Raw genomic sequence first — 18,538 nt, forward strand, 5'->3', positions numbered from 1 at the left:
TATATATCTAAAATATTTTTCAAATAAAAAATTTAATAAATTTCTAAAAGATATATGCATGCATAGATGCACCATGGGATGACCATACATGCTTGATCATTCTTCTAATATCATGCATGCTCACGTGAAGAATCTGATGGTCACGTTCGGTTACTTGTATATATGTATGGCATACGATTGGGTATACACGAATTCATATATCTACCAACCACTTAACGTTTAAAGAAAAAGTCACACACAACTTTTATACCTAGGTCAAAGGTCAACCCCTTTTTATGCGTCTAATGCCAAACAATAAATAGGGCCTGTACCAAAATAACATAAGAAACATAATTTTACTTTAATTGTATATTTTATTATATTGGTGAATATGTAATATACCAAACTAAATAGTATGAATTATGTTATCGTTAAAATTCATACACATAAATGTTCTTCAAAATATGAATGATATTTTCGACTCATGATATATGATTTAAATTTATTATGTGAAGTTATTTTTAAATTGAATATATAATTAATCGACTAAGAAAATCAATTGTGTGATGAGGTTGTTTGAAGTGATTGCGAAATATGTTTCTTGAAATGAGAAAAAAAAATGGTGAAAATCTCAAATTTAGAGAATGGTGAATACAGGAGCATTTGCAGGAATTTCCAATATTGTGACTGCATTTGAAGTATTGGAGGACGAATATTGAATAGTAAAGACGAGTATTGAGTAACGAGAAAGACACTGCGTGAAAGAAATATCTTTAAAGAATATATTCGATATTGAAAAAACAAAAAAGTGAATATATATTTATAATTATTGTTAGAGTCATTTCATCATATTTTCATATCTTAAACTTAGCTTAAACATCAAATTATTAGAAAACGAAGACATGGAATTTTAGGTAAAAAAAAACTACTTAATCACTCATAGGTAGAGTGACTACCAAGCATACAATTAATTGTCATTCAGCAAAGAGTATCAAATTGACTGCCACTCCTTTCCTCTTTCTAAACCCTTTGTATTGGTCAAATATATTGTTCTGTGACATTTTGGTTGACTTAGCATGATAGAATTAAAAAGTTTGTATTTATTTATTTATTTAATTAGTAGGCAGAAAGTGTCTGCACAACAGATTAAACGAAGCTTATTATTAGATGTTCCATAATTAAGATTTAATAAAAGAAAGTCAAAGCAGAGTTTAAGTTAGCATAAAACAATCGAAAACCTCTGTAAGCAAGTGGGGTGCGAATCTAGAAAGGCTGAATGGATTATATTCCGTGTTGAGTCAAAGCATATATATACGTGGTGGTCAAGGTCTCAGTTAATACTAATTAACGAAGCCTCTTAATTAGGCTTAACAATGATTAGTGGAAACTGATTACGTGAGCTGGAACGCATGAATTAAACTAGAAACGACACTAACTTAGCGTGGGCTCTAAGTTTGGTGGTGAAGCTAGTTATTAATTAACATAATGGAACCAAGTTAGCAGTCAATATTTAACATTGACGTACGTGTGATCTCAATCAGACGTTGTATCACGTGGTGGACCATTCCATGTTGTAAAACCTCAACCCAGAGACTTAAAACAAGACACCAAACTATATAATCTTGTAATTAATTTCTGTCTTAATCAAGTCAAATTATCCACATAAGGATGACAAGATCATGATCACCATGAAGCATAAGTTAAGTGAGTTTCTTCTATATTTTATCGGTGCCACCAACTTGTCACGGAGCTAGAAGCTAGCTAGCTAGCTGTTATTTATATCTACTTCAAACTCCCAACTCAGACTGAGTGATATTATAATAGAAACTGCTGCTACCGAGTCAAATGAATTAATAGTTTAATCACAAAGATTTGCTCCATAATTATTGGTAATTAGTTGCTGATACAATAGGGTATTTCTGAGGAACTTGCTCAAGTAAATTAAGCAAGCAAACAAGGATTTAATGGTATATCAGCTTTTCTGAGATGGTGACTTTCGGGTTCTTCATCTTTCCCGAATAAAGAATTTAGCAAAATGGCTTATAAGCCATTTGAAAAAAAGAAAGGTAAAAGGAAAACTAATAACAACATAAGACAACAAATAAAGTGATTAAAATAGATATGTTTTTAGACGCTTTGTGTTCTTGTTCGTTCCATGAAGAGACGTATTCTTTGCAGTGCAATTTCCAGCGTTTGCTCGGTCATGTTTGCGAAGCATACCCTGAACCAACCTGGTTCAGAACAATGGCAAGAAGAGCCTGGTGAGATATTGAGCTTCACTTCATGCAGAATGGCATTCCACAGCTCCAATTCACCTTCCCTTGTTGGCTTCTCCAAAAGTGGACTCATATTCATCCAGCAAAACAGCCCTGCGTTCCCCTTCAAGCACTCAATCCCCGCACTTTTTAACCCTTCGATGATCATTTCGTACCTGTTCCTCAGCCTCTCTCTGTTGGTTTTAATGTAGTTCTCGGTGAAGTTCTTGTCCGACAACATAGAAGCCAACAGGTGCTGTGTCTGAGAAGATATTAAGGTGAAGCTGGACATTCTTCTCGCTGTGGTCACAACCTTGTCGTTGTACGAGTAAATGGTGCCAACTCTGAAACCGGGAAGGCCGAGGTCCTTGGAGAGGCTATAAACAATGTGGACTCTCTCTGCGTTTCTGTATTGGCGACCCTCCAGGATTTCTGCCACGCTTGTGAACTCGGAGGAAGAGAACACCGAGCCCGAGTAGATTTCATCTGACACCAGATGAATGTTCTTGCGTGTCACGAAGTCGAGAATCTCCTCAAGAACTGAACGTGGGATTGTTACTCCTAAGGGGTTTGAAGGGTTTGTGATCAGCACTCCCCTCACTTTGTACTTCATGGCTTCTGCATCTTTGTATGCAGCATCTAAGGCTTCGAGAGTAATCTGGAAATTGTTTGAGTTGTCACAGTGTATGGGAACTATATTCACCCCAGTTCTCCACCTTAAATCTCTATCAAATCTGTGAAAACAAATATCCAAATTGTTAGGTTATATATATAATGTGCATAAACGGCAAGAAATCATGTGCATCAGACACGACAGATACCAGTGTGAAAAAAGTGATTTTTAGTTCTTACCCAGGATAGTATGGAGTAGGAACGAGTAAAGCGTCTCCAGGGTTTGCGAGGATGAAGGTTAAGAGTTCGTTGGCTGCAGTTGCACCTGCAGTGAGAACCACTCTTTGAGGGTCAAATTTTGCTCTTCCACCTCTCACTTGTTCCATGAAGCTTGCCATTGCTGATCTGAAGGTTTTAAGGCCATGATAGTCTTGAAACAAAGCATTCTCTCTGAAGCCAGGAGCTCCTTTTCCCCATGTGGAGGCCTCTGAGTGTTCTTCCAAGTACTTCTCAAGCAAATCAAACGAAACCTGCAGCAGAATAAGTTGAAAGGATGAATAAGTTATTCTTGTGTTTACTGCTATAATATGTTTGATATATATATGTATCTGTGCATGCACACTCACTTGATTTTCTGCCAACCCCATTTGTATAACTCCTGAGGGATTGGTTGATTCATCATAGGGGTTCTCATCATAGGCTTTCCACCCAGCAAAATAGGGGGAATCTTCACCATGAGTTTCAGAAACTGCAACATTTGAAAGCTCCACACAAGTCTGCTCCATCTCAATCCCCATAGCTATAGCTTCCTTGCAAAAGAATTGACAGAAAGCAGAAAGCTACTGTGAGTAAGAGAGAGAGATGGAAAGCTGAGACAACTTGCGTTGAATAATGAAGCGTTTGTGCAAAGCTCTATATATAGGCTTTGAAACATTGAGACAGAAAAAAAAGAAAAATTCAAGTTGGCAAGAAAAGTATAAACTATTGATTCTGAATAGTAAGCAAATCGAGCTTTATTACCTTTTAGTCTTTTACAGAAATAGTTTATCTGTTGCGAGTTGTGACAACTGTTACGGATCCACACAGAAAATATGGTGGTTGTAGTTTCCCTTGGCTTGGTTTAATGGAGCAGATAGATTATAATATTTGTTGTTTTGGTTGGGTTATTCAGTATGGTTTCATCATATTTGTTTATTTGTAAAGTGGTTGAGCCAAATTTCTACTGTTCTCAACCTATGACTGATCAAATCTCTTATTGCCAAAACAAACTCCAAAAATTCCTTTCCAGAAACCAAATCATGCATTAGGATCTGAAAAATGATTTTAACTAAATAGAATTTGTGGAGTTCTGGGAGTAGTTATGCTTTTGATGACCTGACAAAGATACCGAGTAGCCCAAAAGGTCGATTAAGATTCTGATTTGCAAGACAAAGAAGAAGCTCTTGTGTGATCTTCAGACCCCACACTGCATCAATAACAAACAACAGAATTTAATGACTTATGTAAGTTTAACGTAATATGTCCATTCAAAGGCTAAGTGCATATTAGAAGTGACTTAATAATGTAATCAACACCCTGCTTAGAGTTAATTATGCAGTTTAAGTTGCATTGTCCATTTAGATATTTTTTATGATCAAAACAATACTTTATTTGCAATAATTTCCTTGAAACTTTTTCATTTCGTTAATGTCATCTGGCTGGAGAATGATGAAACTGAAAGCGTAGATACTTTGAAAACATTACTATCATTATTTATAATCATAACTGATATATATATATATATATATATATATATATATATATATATATATATATATATATATATATATATATATAGCAGTGCACCTCTTATAATTAGTCATTTAGCTGTTATTTCTTAATAGAATTTACATGCATCTATCACCAGAAATGGTATATATCTCATGCAAAACTTAATTCGAATGAACAAAAAAAGAAAAACACAATAAATCAGACAAAAGGTTAAGGATGGTGTCTGAGGTGTACGTGTGTGTCTGTCTCTCTAAATATATTGCTTATATATTTTTTTTTATGGAAATATCCATATTTCATGACGTGATGGAACCTAAACATAGCATATATAAAATCCAAATATTTTTATTAAAAAAAATTTAATTCATAACTTTTTATTAATTGACTATGTATTACATAAAAATGCATAAGTATTATTGTTTAATTTTTATACATTATCAATGTAAAAATTTATCTTAGGTAGCATCATATTAATGAATAGGACTATATATGTAGATGTGAATATAGGAAAAACATAATAAAATGCCCATGTAAGAAAACATGTATATATTATATACTATGTAAGAATTCTCATGAGTTAATATAGTTTTAAGTATTGGTTTTAAAATTATTTTTTTGTGTTTAAATTTTAATAAATCTTGAAGAATATTATTTATAATCAGACTGTTGTCTTCGCTAATAAGTTTGTTAAACAGTATAATTAAAGTCAATTTTAATTATTGGATAAAATACAAAAGATATTTATACATCATTGAAATTAAACTCTGAAATCTTGTATAGATCTTGGAAATTCTCTTAATTGCAGAAGATTAGTACTAACTAAAATAAGGACCAAGTTTTGAAAAACGTGTCGACTTATTTATGCATACTTCCACTAAAATAATTTGTAAATCCAATAATGCTAACGATATGCCAAATAAAAAAAAAAACAGAATGCAAATAATAGTAATTAGGTTGAATCTAAGAGTTATTATTGGAGCTAATACCTTGATTAGGAAGACCATCCACCTATATAGAGCATATATACAGATATCTCTGACTTAGATATGGTTGTATTAGATAATATTAGTAATTTGATGAGGTATATTTGCATGCGTAATAGCGTTTTGGAGTTTGGAATTTAAGATATAGTTGTCGGGATTATGGCGTCGTGGATTTGATTTAAGTAACTAACGATATATAGAATACAAATGAAGAAGAAAATTATGTTAAGATGTAAATTTTTTTACTAACTCAATTTTATAAATTCGGTTTATAAAATAAGTTGGAAGTCAGATATCAACTAAAAATAAAGTAACTAGATATAAATTTTATTTTACAAGTCCATTTTGTAGAATCGAATAAGACTAAAAATATATTTTATTCCAATCGTATGACAAGATTTATTCTATAATGAGATTTTTTGTTTGTTGGATATATTATGTCACTCGTTATTAAGTTTGTATTTATTTATATGTTAAAAATTAATCGTATTTATAGTCTATAAAATTTTATGCATGTGTATGTGATAGAGAAGATGAGTTGTAGATCTGCAGTTATTATGGTGAATCTTAAAACATAATAGAGAACGTGAGATATGACGACTGTGCGGCGACTTCGACCTCTAGGGTTGAGACAAGTATCAAACAGAGCTAGGATTTTCATTTTTTTTATATTAATGGAGACGTAGTTGTGGACTTCTTTCTACCTACACACTCTATTCTACTCTCTTAAATTCCAACATCATTGCCTGGAAACCATCCAAAACAATCTATTTCTTCAATAAAAAAATCTTCATTATTCATCACTCTTTGCTTCCAAAAATCTGCACATCACAAACCATTATCTCTAGCTAGAGCTACACCAAAAAGAATATAATATATTTGTCACAAGTAGATAATATGGAGAAGATAATGAGTAATTTATATTATAGATATAAATATTAAAATATAAATTATGATGTTTGTTATGTCGTGAAATATCAAGCATAATTTTGAACTAGTTAAAATTTATTGAATAGAATATGAATACGTATATATATATATATATATATATATATATATATATATATATATATATATATATATATATATATATATATATATATATATATTTATGTTTGTTAGAGTGAAAATAAATTCAATTTCAAACGTGTTTTACTTTGTTTGGAAGACCAAAAGTTGCGTTTCCATTGGGGCTAATTGACTGTGAACTATATATTGAGTCAAATCAGTGTGTTAGGTGGAACATAAGACTCATCACACATATTTTCATAATATGTATATATATAAAAAAGGAAAGAATCCCTTAATTACCAAGAAAGTGTTACTATTGGAGTCCAACAGAGCATGAAGTAGCCATGAAATTATAATCTGCATGGTTCTGAAAATGACTACTCCTCCTTTATTCTCAAGTTACGATCCAGGAAGCTCACAATGACAATGAGAGTTTCACACTCAGTAGTTCATTTGGACCTTTCCTCCGGCATAAAAATCATTTTCTAAACTTCAAAGTCATGGAGAGAATCTACTAATTAATCTGCATAATTTATTATATATCATGCATATATGTTTAAGAACATAAACATTCTTTAATTACTTCATATATATATAAAAGTATCTACTACCAACATAATGTAATTAAATTAAGAAGATGCAATTATTACTCCATAGCAATACTAATTACCTTTAAATCAGGGTTAATGGTTAATCATGATTGTTCTCTCTTTAGGAGAAAAAAAGTAAAAATTGAAAAGGTTCTCGAATACTTAAAGTATTTTTATATGAGTAGACAGTGTATTGTATGATTGTCCAGTTAGTTAATGCATCAGATAGTTATACATTAACCAAGGAATTGACGGTAAGAAACAAAAATTAATAAATATTTAATTAGAGCAATAAAAATCATTGATTAATAATTAATAAAAATAATAAAAATTATTAATTGACAATTAATGGGTTAACCTAATTAGAGATTCATCCTGTGATCTATAAATATAGGTTTAAATTGAGGTAATACACACATTTTTATAACCTAATTTTATTACAGAATCGTTGAGTAAAATAACTTATTTGAGCATGAAAACGATTAAACAAGGAGGTAAATCCTTGATTTCATATACAGAAACAGATCACAAAGATAGTTTCAATATTTCTTTCTTCTTTCTTAATACGTCTTTTAAAAATAAAATTGTGACTGCACTCTCAAAATAGATAATATATTAAGAATGTGATGATTGATCACATTAATATTTTCGATGAACTTAAGATCAAATATAAAACCATTGAAATACATAGACAATGTTAAACTAAAAGAGATAGCTTTTGATAGAAAATAAGCAAGATAAATGGAATTTGTGATAGTTGTATCCCAATTAGAGGGGCATGAATCTTCTCAGAAGATATATGACCAATAGGGAGATGCCACGAGGGAATTTCTTTTGTTTTGGTTACGTAGGATTATGAGAAGAGAAATATGCATAGAATATTAAGTAGGTCGGATTAGAGTAGGCATGTTAATATTGGAAGATTCTGTTTTCTCCCTCATCCTCCTACCTTTTCCTTTCTTTCCTTTTATTTGTTTGCAATATTCCAGAAATATATCTTGGAAGTGTTGCAGTCGCATTTTATATATCCATAAATAAATATGCTTAATTTACGTGCATGACTGGTTCCTACCGTGTTCGTACACACGTTTTCGTTAACAAATACAAATCAGAAATGCTCTTCACAAAGTCCAAGTAGGTTTTTTCAATCTGCTCAAACATGCCAGCCAATTGTCTCTGACTATGCATGCAATAATTTTCTCTAGGTTTGTCAAAGGATCCATGTTTAGACTCACACAAAGTGACAAACTTCCTTGTTATTGTCTTACTGCTCCTCGTCATTCAAAACCCAAACAACGTGGCACAACACTGTCCACATCCTATACCTCTTTCACATAATATGTGTTTCAAACTAGGTTCTTAACATCATCACCTTAATTATTGTAACTAAAATCAACTACATCAAACTTGATAGCATAGAGTTTCGATTTTAAATCTATCGAATAATATTTTTAGAGTTATTATCGTATCAGAAATATTGTTCGATTTAGAGTTTGAAACTATACTATATATCTGCATGACTAGTTACCAACTGAGCAAGTAGATGAACAAGTGATCGATCAGTCTCAGATTCTCATAAAACCTTAAGTACAACACATAATTAACTAAGCATACTTACTAGATATTAGACCATGATTATGGTTGTGCTAATTGCAAAACCTATTTTAAAATCTATAAATACGAGTTTGAGGTAAAAAATAAGTGACTATATTTATTATAAATTTAAGACATTACTGTGATAACCGATCGATTAAAATACTGACTTGAGTATTAGAGTGTCGGAATACCATTGACCGATACCTTCCGCATGGTTTAGAACTCGAACATCAAGAATATAAAAGAAATATCGACCGTACACCCGAAACACTCTTCAAACAAATTTCCAGAAATTTAAATCATAAGATTATGTCTAACTCAGTTAATGTGAAAATTTTGACACAAAATTGTATCAACTTGATGACTTGTTTCTATGTGTAGCTCCACTTGCCTTTGTATTCGGATCTTCATAAGTATGTGTCTGTTTATTAATTTGTTATGCTGCTATAGCCTCCAAGAATTGCCTTTTTATGTGGAAGTTTCTAGGTCTCAATAATCATGTATATAAATATATGAAAGGCAAATAATTGCAGAAAAATGGTGTAAGTTTATCCCCACTGTACTGATAAGGGGATCTGTGACCAACACACATGAAGGATAGATTAAAAAACGTTTATTGCATATTCCCCATGTTGCATGTGTGAACCTGAAAACTCCACAAAGGCTGTGATGGACAATATCTGAAAACACATATATCATAAAATCTGCATACTTTTTTTCTGAGTATAGCTTGGAACTTCTTAATTTTGTTTGCAATTCTTTCTTCCTATTGGTTGTTTTCATGTCATATGTTCCTCTCCCATTTAAAATAACGTAAGTACAGCTCCATGCCAACCAGGCAAAACCTCATCAGAAATTTAGCAATAAGTGTCGCTCAGTCATATGTAGTTCTTCTACATTGGAACTCATCAAAACATTTAGTTACTTTTATTACCATCATGTTATGGTAGCATGGTGTGCACAGATTATGCTTCTTAATATTGAAGGTTGAAAGTCCACTTGCAGTACAGTGATTCAGGATATGAATATCAAACCAGTCAATTATATACATTGTGTAATGATATACCAACACTTATAGAGCATACATACCTCTATATATATATATATATATATATATATATATATATATATATATATATATATATATATATATATATATATATCAGTCAATTATATAATTGTAGATTTCGGTGTCCACAAAAACACTGTTCATTAATTATATTACTTATATATTACTTTTAATTAGGTTTTTATTACAGCAAGTATAGAATAGTGAGTTCCATAATGCCGTACGTATTCTTCAATTTCGAGGAGGTGAATATGAAGTAACTCATGAGTAACAGAAAATGGAAGGTTCTACTGTAGTAGCCAAACCAGCAAGATATTTTTGAAATAATTTTATTGAGGAAAAAATGGTTTGAGACGACCTTTATTTCTACATCATTTGACATTAGATTTAAGTAAATCCGTCGTCTTAAATCACGGTGAATAATACATTATCTTCAAACGAACACGGGTTTAATTTGATAAAATATAATATTAACATAATAAAAATAAATATAAATAAGTAAAATAAAAATTTTTGAAAGTGTTTGAAAAGAGAATTTGCAGTATAGTAACCCTGAACTTTAGTTTAGTTTTGTTCCTTCTAATAAAAAATAGTTTAATTTGAAAATGTTGCAAAAACTTTCATTAATTTATAATAAAAAGTTAATATTTAAGTTCACTCTATTATTTTTAGAAATATCTTATTAATTATGCATTAAATACTTTAGAAATTTAAATAAAAATATTTTAAAATTGAAAATAGTCACACACAATATTTAAATTTTGACTTGTTATGTTCTCATACATTGTAAGTAATCATCTTCTTGTATTTTTATATACACTAATTGTTTGATTCATATATATTGTTTGATACATATTAATTATGGTATGATTTTTCATATATTATTTGACTAAAAATATATAATTATTTTGTCAATATGAATGCTTAAAAACTATATTGGTTAGCTATCTTAGTTAATATGATAATGTATTTTAACAAGTTAAAAATAGGAAAAACCATTTCCATTTAAATGTTTTCTAATATTAGATAATAATTACTGTATTTTTATAATTGGTAAAATATTGAAATAAACAACAAATATTGTTATTTTTTACATATTAAACAATTTTATCTCCAATTTTAAATTCGTGAATATAAGATCAAATTAGTAAACACTACGTACAAATATGGTTTATATGTTATTTTTTAATCAAAGTGGTATATAACTTCAAATTAGTTTATATAGTATCTAAACTTTGTTGATGTTTTTTTGTATTGTAATTGTGCATATGGTTTCCAATATTTAGCATAATAAGTGTATCTCCGGTGGGAAAAACAAACTGGTAAGGTTTGATTGAGTAGTATTCAAAAGAAAATAATATAAAATTATATATAATTAAATATATTTGTTTTGGTTAATCAACTTACTTTAAATCGATTAGACAGAGAAATCAAAGTGAACCTTTTTATTTTATTAAGGATACAAATTTCAACTGATTTTTTTTAATAAAATTAATTTATTTTATATGACCTTCCATGACACAAACCCTGTGTGTGATTTGCAGCTTTGGAATGGGCCTAAACCTGCCATACATAACAGTGGCCCGGTGATAATGACTACGGTTCTTTTGCAAAGGGCTTATTATCTTTGGTAGTTTTTATTAATTTGAAATTGTGATTTTAGCATCTAAATTTTTTAATTTTTTTAATTGTTCATTAGTGTAAAAAGGGACTTCACAATATTAAATAATGACAGTGAAAAAACCAACATCGTGAATAGTTGTCTAATTAACGGTGTTAAAAGTGAGTTGGATGAGAAATAACAACGATTAGGTAGTTAAACGTTGTTAAAAGTGTAATATTTTCATGAAAAAAAAGAAGCCTGAGTTAGTTTTTTACTATGCAACTTTCATTTGAATGTTTCCTCTTTATCTTCCATTTTCGTTTTCTCTTTCTTTATATTTTCATAATCATAGTCACCGTTAGTGGTGGACCTTTGCGAACATTTGTTAGTCATGAATTGCTCATTTAGTTGTGTAGCTTTAAATCAATCACAAATTGCTCCATGTGAATTTGTGTCAGTCGCAAACCAATGTCGATCTCCTTTCACACCACGAGTCTTCGTTGCATAGTTTATAAAATCCACATTGTCAGCATCCCTCATAAAGCTCTCCACATTGTGTTATGAGACTCCTCTGCGAAGATCTTCACATTATGTCACAAAACTCTCATCATGAGTCTCCTCCTCATCGCATGATGCCTTTCTTCCTCAACTATTACCCATTCAAAATCTCGTGCACTCTCCACGAGAGGTTCTCCTTCGTACTCCAAATTAAGTTTTTTTACTTGGGATTAGAGAAATGAAATGTGGTAAGAAAAAATTATGTTTTCAAAGGATTGTGACTTTCTGTTAGACAAGTCATAGATATGTTCATCAGAATGAATATGAGTAACATTAGTTGTGGTATGCACCACCACCATCAATTATCATGTCCTAAAGCTCTTATCCAAAGCAAACCTTCAATCAATGAGATATGACAAAGCAAGGAGAATCTTGTACTCTCTATCAATAACCTTTCCTGTTCTACTGCCACTTGACCTAAAAAAATATAACGTAAGGTAGGCTTTGGAGGACACTCGACAAGAGCTTGTTCAAATATTTGACACTTTGTTTTTATGAAAGGTAATATAAACATTATTTGACTAGTACTTGATAGTTTTTGTTGTGATGATAACCATAATGAAGCAACGCAACATAAAAATGGAAGATTGGAAATTAAAAAAAAAAGGACTAAGCTCGTTAGTCTATAAAAAAAATGGAATGAGTTACATTTTTTGAGTTATGTTGTAGCAAACTAGCATGACCTAACTCATTTTTGAGTTACTTTCACTCTTTAAGTAATAGGTTCTTTAAATTTAACTATTTTATTTTTCAATTTAACCATTTTTAAAACTTTATAAAATGAGTTAAATATGTTTTTAGTTCCTAAACTATTAAGCGATTTTGTTTTAGTCTATCTTTCAGACTTTTGGACATTTTGATCCTTCTCCTTAAGGAAACCATAATTTTTCGTCATTCAAAATCAACGGTGTTAAAAAGAAACTGAGATGGCTAACAGAGTGCCATCTCATTTTCTCTTTTTCTGACACTGAATTCCAATTTCGGAGACTGAATCGAATCATCACCACCTTTATCGCTAGACTCTGCAATCTCCATAGAGGATTCATAAGCAGCCACAAGTGCACCAAAATCCAGGCCTGCATTGAGAAGTTCATCATTCTTCTCAATAAAAACCCTATTTTATTGTGTTACTGGATTTTTTTTTTTAAATCTTTATTTATTTATTTTTTAAATAAATAAATGGGGCTAAAGTCAAATCTCATTTTCAGGGTTTCTTCCTCAGAGAAACAAAGGGAGCAAGTGCCTTTCTTCCCAAATGGCAACTGCAGCAAAGGTACCCTTTCTCCTCCATGGGGCTATAATAGTGCTTCGACCACCTTCCCCGGCGAAGCCAGTCTTCATCGACAGCGGCTACACGACCGACCGCTCTTGCCGGACAAAAAGTTGTGGTAGAGGACAATATCGGCTTGTAGAAGCGGCGACGACGATTCCCTCTTCCACGGTCACTGCAATGCCCTTCCGCTGCCGAAAATGGCAGCTCTGCTTAAGTTCTACGACGGTTTCAACCGTGATGACTATGACAGCACCAGGATCGACGTTGGTGGTAGTGGACAAACAAAGGAGACGAAAACGTGAGGTTCGTGTGGATGTTTCGTACGAATGAGAATGGAGAAACAGTGAATGATACCGGTGTCGGCTTCAGAAATACTTTATATGGTGATTGCTGCCAGCGGCGATGACCTTGATGATGAGTGACACGGTGTTGTATTGTTGCTGATGGGTGAGAAAACTTAATGGTTTTTGGGTTAAATGACGTTTGCAACAATTAGAGAGGCTAGCGAGGGTTTGGTTTGATGGGTAACGTGGAGGTTTTGCATGTCCCTTGGTGGTGACGTCTACTGCGGTTGGTGGTGGTAGTGGTAAGAGAGGAACCAAAGATTATGAGGAGGCTCTATCTTGTATTTTTCTTTTGTGATTGGATTAAAGAATGGAAATGAAGGAAACTTTGAATCTGAATTCTGGAAGGAGTGCTATGTTCATTGACTCAGTGTCAGAAAAAGAAGAAATGATGTGGCCATACGTTAGCTAACTCAGTCTGTTTTTAACGCGGTTAGTTTTGAAGGACGAAAAATTATAGTTTCCTTAAAGAGAAAGATCAAAATGTACCAAAGTTTGAAAGATGGACTAAAAACAAAATTGTTTGATAGTTTAAGAAATAAAAACATATTTAACCCTTATAAAATTACCTACAAAATAAAACAAAACCATTTAGAATAAAATTATAAAAAGTATTTATATTTAATTTTATAATAATAATAATAACAATAATAATTTTATTATTTTCAATTATCAGTAAAAAAAAATATGAACATGCATGTCTACTCACCGTTATTAATAAATATCATAAAATTTATATAATAATTCAAAAATATCTTAAAAGATTAGAGAGTTTGCATTTAAGACTCTTTTATAACAAGTAAAGTATTTTTTTGTTATAGTTCCACACTTTGCATTATATAATTAGATTTGTAAATTTTCAGGACCCAATAATATTGAAAACAATATTCTCACAATTATTTAATTTTCTTTTCTTAAAAAGTGATGAAATATATTGCTTTATATTATAAAACAAAGATAAAAAGGAAAAGACACAAGAAAGCAGTGTGTGATTGCTAAACCTTAAACCCTAATTTTGAATCAGAGTAAAGATAGAAAAGTTGATGGGCCGGCGAAAGAGCAACAATAATCAGTGTTCCTCTAGCAAGGAAGACGCCACCATGAGTAACCACCTTCGCTTTGAGGATGCCGAGGAGGCTGTTGAAGAGAGTTCCAACCTCGACCAATCCATGTGTGACATCGATGAATCCGATGATAAAACCAGTGCCGACTACTATTTTGATTCCTACTCTCATTTTGGTATATTCCCAATTCCAAATTCTAAAAAGTTTGTACCTTTTTTTTTTTTTTTTTTCTGTGAATCTTTCATTAAACATACTAGTAACTCTAGCTTTTACTATAGCCGTTTTGTTTTGTTTTGTCTGTTTCATTCTCAAATTAAATAACTCATTCTTTTTCTTTTTCTTTTTTGTCTGTGTTTGTGGTTGCAGGAATTCATGAAGTAAGTATGCTCAACTGGGATTCAGCATGGTGTATCGATGAATTTTGTTTATTTATTTATTTCTTAGTTGATTTTATGTTTCGCTAACTAGCTCTGTTACGAATAGCAAAAAAGAAAACGTCAAATATTCAATCATTTTTATACTTCATTCAAAGGTATGCGGTAACCTGTTTTTACTCTGCAGGAAATGTTGAAGGACACTGTAAGAACTAAGACATATCAAAATGTTATTTACCAGAATAAGTTTCTATTCAAGAATAAAGTAGTTCTTGATGTTGGAGCTGGGACTGGGATTTTATCACTATTTTGTGCCAAAGCGGGGGCAGAACATGTCTATGCGGTTACGTGTCTAACTTTCGTATTATCTTTATAGTGCTCTTAATCTTGAAAATATTTGAGTTTTATAAACATTATGCATTCCAGATTGTATTTTATTGATGTTTTTAATCTGTGAAACTCAGGTTGAGTGCTCCCATATGGCTGACATGGCAAAGGAGATTGTTGAAACTAATGGTTTCTCTAATGGTGATGCCATTTATATGTTTCATATGATACATTTTCAACATATGTTGATTAGTTGTGAAACTATTCACTTTAATTAACATAATGCTGCTTTGCTTATACAGTTGTGACTGTTCTGAAGGGGAAGATTGAAGAAATTGAGCTTCCAGTTCCTAAAGTTGATATAATAATTTCAGAATGGATGGGATATTTCTTGTTGTTCGAGAACATGTTAAATTCTGTGCTCTATGCACGTGACAAATGGCTTGTAAGTTGTGTTTTCCTGGCTCTTGTTTGATAATAGTTTATTATCCTTGCTATGCGTGAACTGTGTGGTCGCTGGCTTGAGAGTTTCTCTCTCTTTTTTTTTGTCCAGGCGGATGATGGAGTTGTGTTACCTGATAGAGCATCCCTTCATCTCACTGCCATTGAAGATGCAGACTACAAAGAAGATAAAATTGAGTGTTAGTTGATAATTTTTATCCTTCATTCTTTTTTGCATGTTATTACAAAAATTGAAGTCAACTGCTTAAAATTTCTAACCTCACAGGACGAAAGAAAAAGCATTTAATTTATTGGTAGTATTTACATATATTTCATTTTCACTTTCTACATCAGTTTGGAACAATGTATATGGATTTAACATGAGCTGCATCAAGAAGCAAGCCATAATGGAGCCTCTTGTTGACACAGTTGACCAGAATCAGATTGCTACAAATTGCCAACTACTCAAGGTGAGTTGGTCATTACATTTTTGTCTGATGTTTTTTGTAGGGATTTTCTTTTGTCCGGAAAATATCAACTGATTGGTTCATCTTTGTTTAGACAATGGATATCTCAAAAATGGCTCCTGGAGATGCTTCATTCACAGCACCTTTTAAGCTTGTAGCTGAACGTGATGACTATATTCATGCCCTTGTTGCATACTTTGATGTGTCGTTCACAAAGTGTCATAAATTGATGGGCTTCTCTACAGGTTAATTCCTTTCTACTTCCACAATTCTCTTAATTTGAGTCTTTGGTTTTGTTTGTCATGATAAGTGGGTTTATAATTAACTTAACCTTGTAAATCTGACTTGTAAAGTGAGAACTGTACCCCTCTTATATATTACAATTCAATCTTATTCCTGATTGATGTTGGATCTCCAGCGCATCTCCTTACAATGAGGAATGCACATCTCAGTATGGAATTAAATATTAATGAGTGGTCTAACAGGAACCGAGTAACAATAGGATTGTCAGAAAGAACATGACTATCTTAGTTAGTGAGTTTATGCTTAACTCATATATCCACTTGTAAACACTCATTAGTCCAAGTAGTGATGTCTAAGCTGTAGTCAGCTAGGCTCCCAGTATCCTTTCCTCTCTTCTCATCTTGTAAGTGCTTTATTAGTTTTCAATAACCTCTATTTGAACCTAATAATGTTTTAACTGCTTTTTCCATCTTCAACTTGAAAACTGTAAGGTTTCTAAGTCTTCTAGATACCATGCTATAACTTTCATTGCTCTAATACAATGGGTGAAAAAAACATTGTAGTTGTTATTAGAGAGACCTTCTTGAATAGGAGAAGGATGTAGTAACTGTTATATATCATGATTTTTCTCCTCTTACATTTCTTTGCATAAGGCAAATCAATGAGTGCTTGCAAACGTGTATGAGTTAAGACATAAACTCATTTACTAAGATGATATCAAAAGCTATCTTAGTCGATGTAGGATCTCCAACCATCCATTTTATGTTTTATAGATGCAAGTCTCTTGATGTGATATACTTTCTTCATTGGCAAAAATAGATTTTATGCACTGAATGCTATTTCACTATAAAATTAGATATGCTAGCTTCTTGAAAAAGAGAGAGCGTTAATAAAAGTAGAAAGGATGAATAGAAAGTTGGTTCAATGTTGTTTTAGAATTTACATTTACAAGTTTCATCAAACTTCAACATTTGTTCTGTGAATTAAACTGAATAGAATTGACTTATCTTCACAAAATGGTTGCCAAAATTTGTGTGAAATGTTTTCTAACAATTTTATTGTTTGTCTAACAAATCAGAAAAAGGAAAATAGAATTGACGAAAAGTATGAATTAACTTCTTAAGATTTGTGATACAAAATGGTATTTAAAGTATTACTCAGAATTGATAACCAAAACTTAAACACACGATGCCTTTGTTGTGTGTGGTTGTGTCAAGGTTGTTAAACTAGTAGGACAGAGTTGGGATCACTCACCTTTTTGAGCATTTATGCAGGACCAAAGTCACGAACTACACATTGGAAACAAACAGTCCTATATCTGGAAGACATCTTGACCATTTGTGAGGGGGAGGCAATTGTAGGGAGCATGACTGTTGCACCAAATAAAAAGAATCCCCGCGATGTTGATATAATGGTTAAGTATTCATTGAATGGAAAGCGATGCAATGTTTCAAGGGTTCAGTACTACAAGATGCGTTGAACCTGATTTGGTTTATTGGTTGGCTCATGCCGTTTGTAAGATTTTGACAATTGCTGCTTCTATCTTAAACTAGAGGCAACCTTCTACTGAGTGTCACATGTTTGCCTTTTTATTTGAATTCTTTCTAATATTTGAACATTATGTTTCCATGAAATGATATAATCTATTATTGTTTACCATTCTATTATGTTCCTCCGCTTGCCTGGAGATTGCCAAGTCATAGCAAACATACGTGATTACTTGCAAATTACAATAACTATGCGTGCTGTGTTTGTTCAAAGGTTTAGAAATGTGTTCTTTCCATTTACCATGTTCATGCTATTCTGATAATACATCAGATTTTGAGTAAGTTATTAATTTTATCTTTGAATATTGCTCTTGTAAATAATTCAAAAGATAGTAATGTCAAATATTAGAAATCATGCTAGTAGTCTTTCGAAAGTTGATAATTTGCTTAAATTATTCCTCGAGTGTTATAAAATGTTGAAGAACTGATAGA

At 31.8% G+C, this 18,538-nt stretch overlaps 2 protein-coding genes across 2 annotated transcripts; one reads left to right on the top strand and one right to left on the bottom strand.

The window, feature by feature from the left end:
* Window positions 1-1,836: 1,836 nt before the first annotated feature.
* Window positions 1,837-3,734, bottom strand: LOC108343970 (1-aminocyclopropane-1-carboxylate synthase 7). The gene is made up of 3 exons (XM_017582430.2): window positions 3,473-3,734; window positions 3,087-3,376; window positions 1,837-2,968 (listed from the first exon to the last, which is right to left on the bottom strand). The coding sequence occupies exons 1-3, from the start codon at window positions 3,641-3,643 to the stop codon at window positions 2,107-2,109; spliced, it is 1,323 nt and encodes a 440-aa protein (XP_017437919.1). The 5' UTR covers window positions 3,644-3,734; the 3' UTR covers window positions 1,837-2,106.
* Window positions 3,735-14,606: 10,872 nt separating this feature from the next.
* Window positions 14,607-18,226, top strand: LOC108343838 (probable protein arginine N-methyltransferase 1). The gene is made up of 9 exons (XM_017582243.2): window positions 14,607-14,882; window positions 15,074-15,084; window positions 15,269-15,424; window positions 15,546-15,609; window positions 15,711-15,853; window positions 15,962-16,049; window positions 16,204-16,319; window positions 16,411-16,561; window positions 17,834-18,226. The coding sequence occupies exons 1-9, from the start codon at window positions 14,687-14,689 to the stop codon at window positions 18,037-18,039; spliced, it is 1,131 nt and encodes a 376-aa protein (XP_017437732.1). The 5' UTR covers window positions 14,607-14,686; the 3' UTR covers window positions 18,040-18,226.
* Window positions 18,227-18,538: the final 312 nt, after the last annotated feature.

Source organism: Vigna angularis, chromosome 8 (genome assembly GCF_016808095.1).
Source record: "Vigna angularis cultivar LongXiaoDou No.4 chromosome 8, ASM1680809v1, whole genome shotgun sequence".
Taxonomy (NCBI): Eukaryota; Viridiplantae; Streptophyta; class Magnoliopsida; order Fabales; family Fabaceae; genus Vigna; species Vigna angularis.

Bases quoted from the DNA above. Each gene is read 5' to 3' on its own strand.
- LOC108343838 (XM_017582243.2), top strand. From the start codon at position 14,687: ATGGGCCGGCGAAAGAGCAACAATAATCAGTGTTCCTCTAGCAAGGAA. The intron at 16,050-16,203 runs GTTAGTTGATAA...TTTCTACATCAG, and splicing joins CAAAGAAGATAAAATTGAGT to TTTGGAACAATGTATATGGA. The intron at 16,320-16,410 runs GTGAGTTGGTCA...ATCTTTGTTTAG, and splicing joins CAAATTGCCAACTACTCAAG to ACAATGGATATCTCAAAAAT.
- LOC108343970 (XM_017582430.2), bottom strand. From the start codon at position 3,643: ATGGGGATTGAGATGGAGCAGACTTGTGTGGAGCTTTCAAATGTTGCA. The intron at 3,377-3,472 runs GTGAGTGTGCAT...ATTCTGCTGCAG, and splicing joins TGGGGTTGGCAGAAAATCAA to GTTTCGTTTGATTTGCTTGA. The intron at 2,969-3,086 runs GTAAGAACTAAA...TTGTTTTCACAG, and splicing joins CCTACTCCATACTATCCTGG to ATTTGATAGAGATTTAAGGT.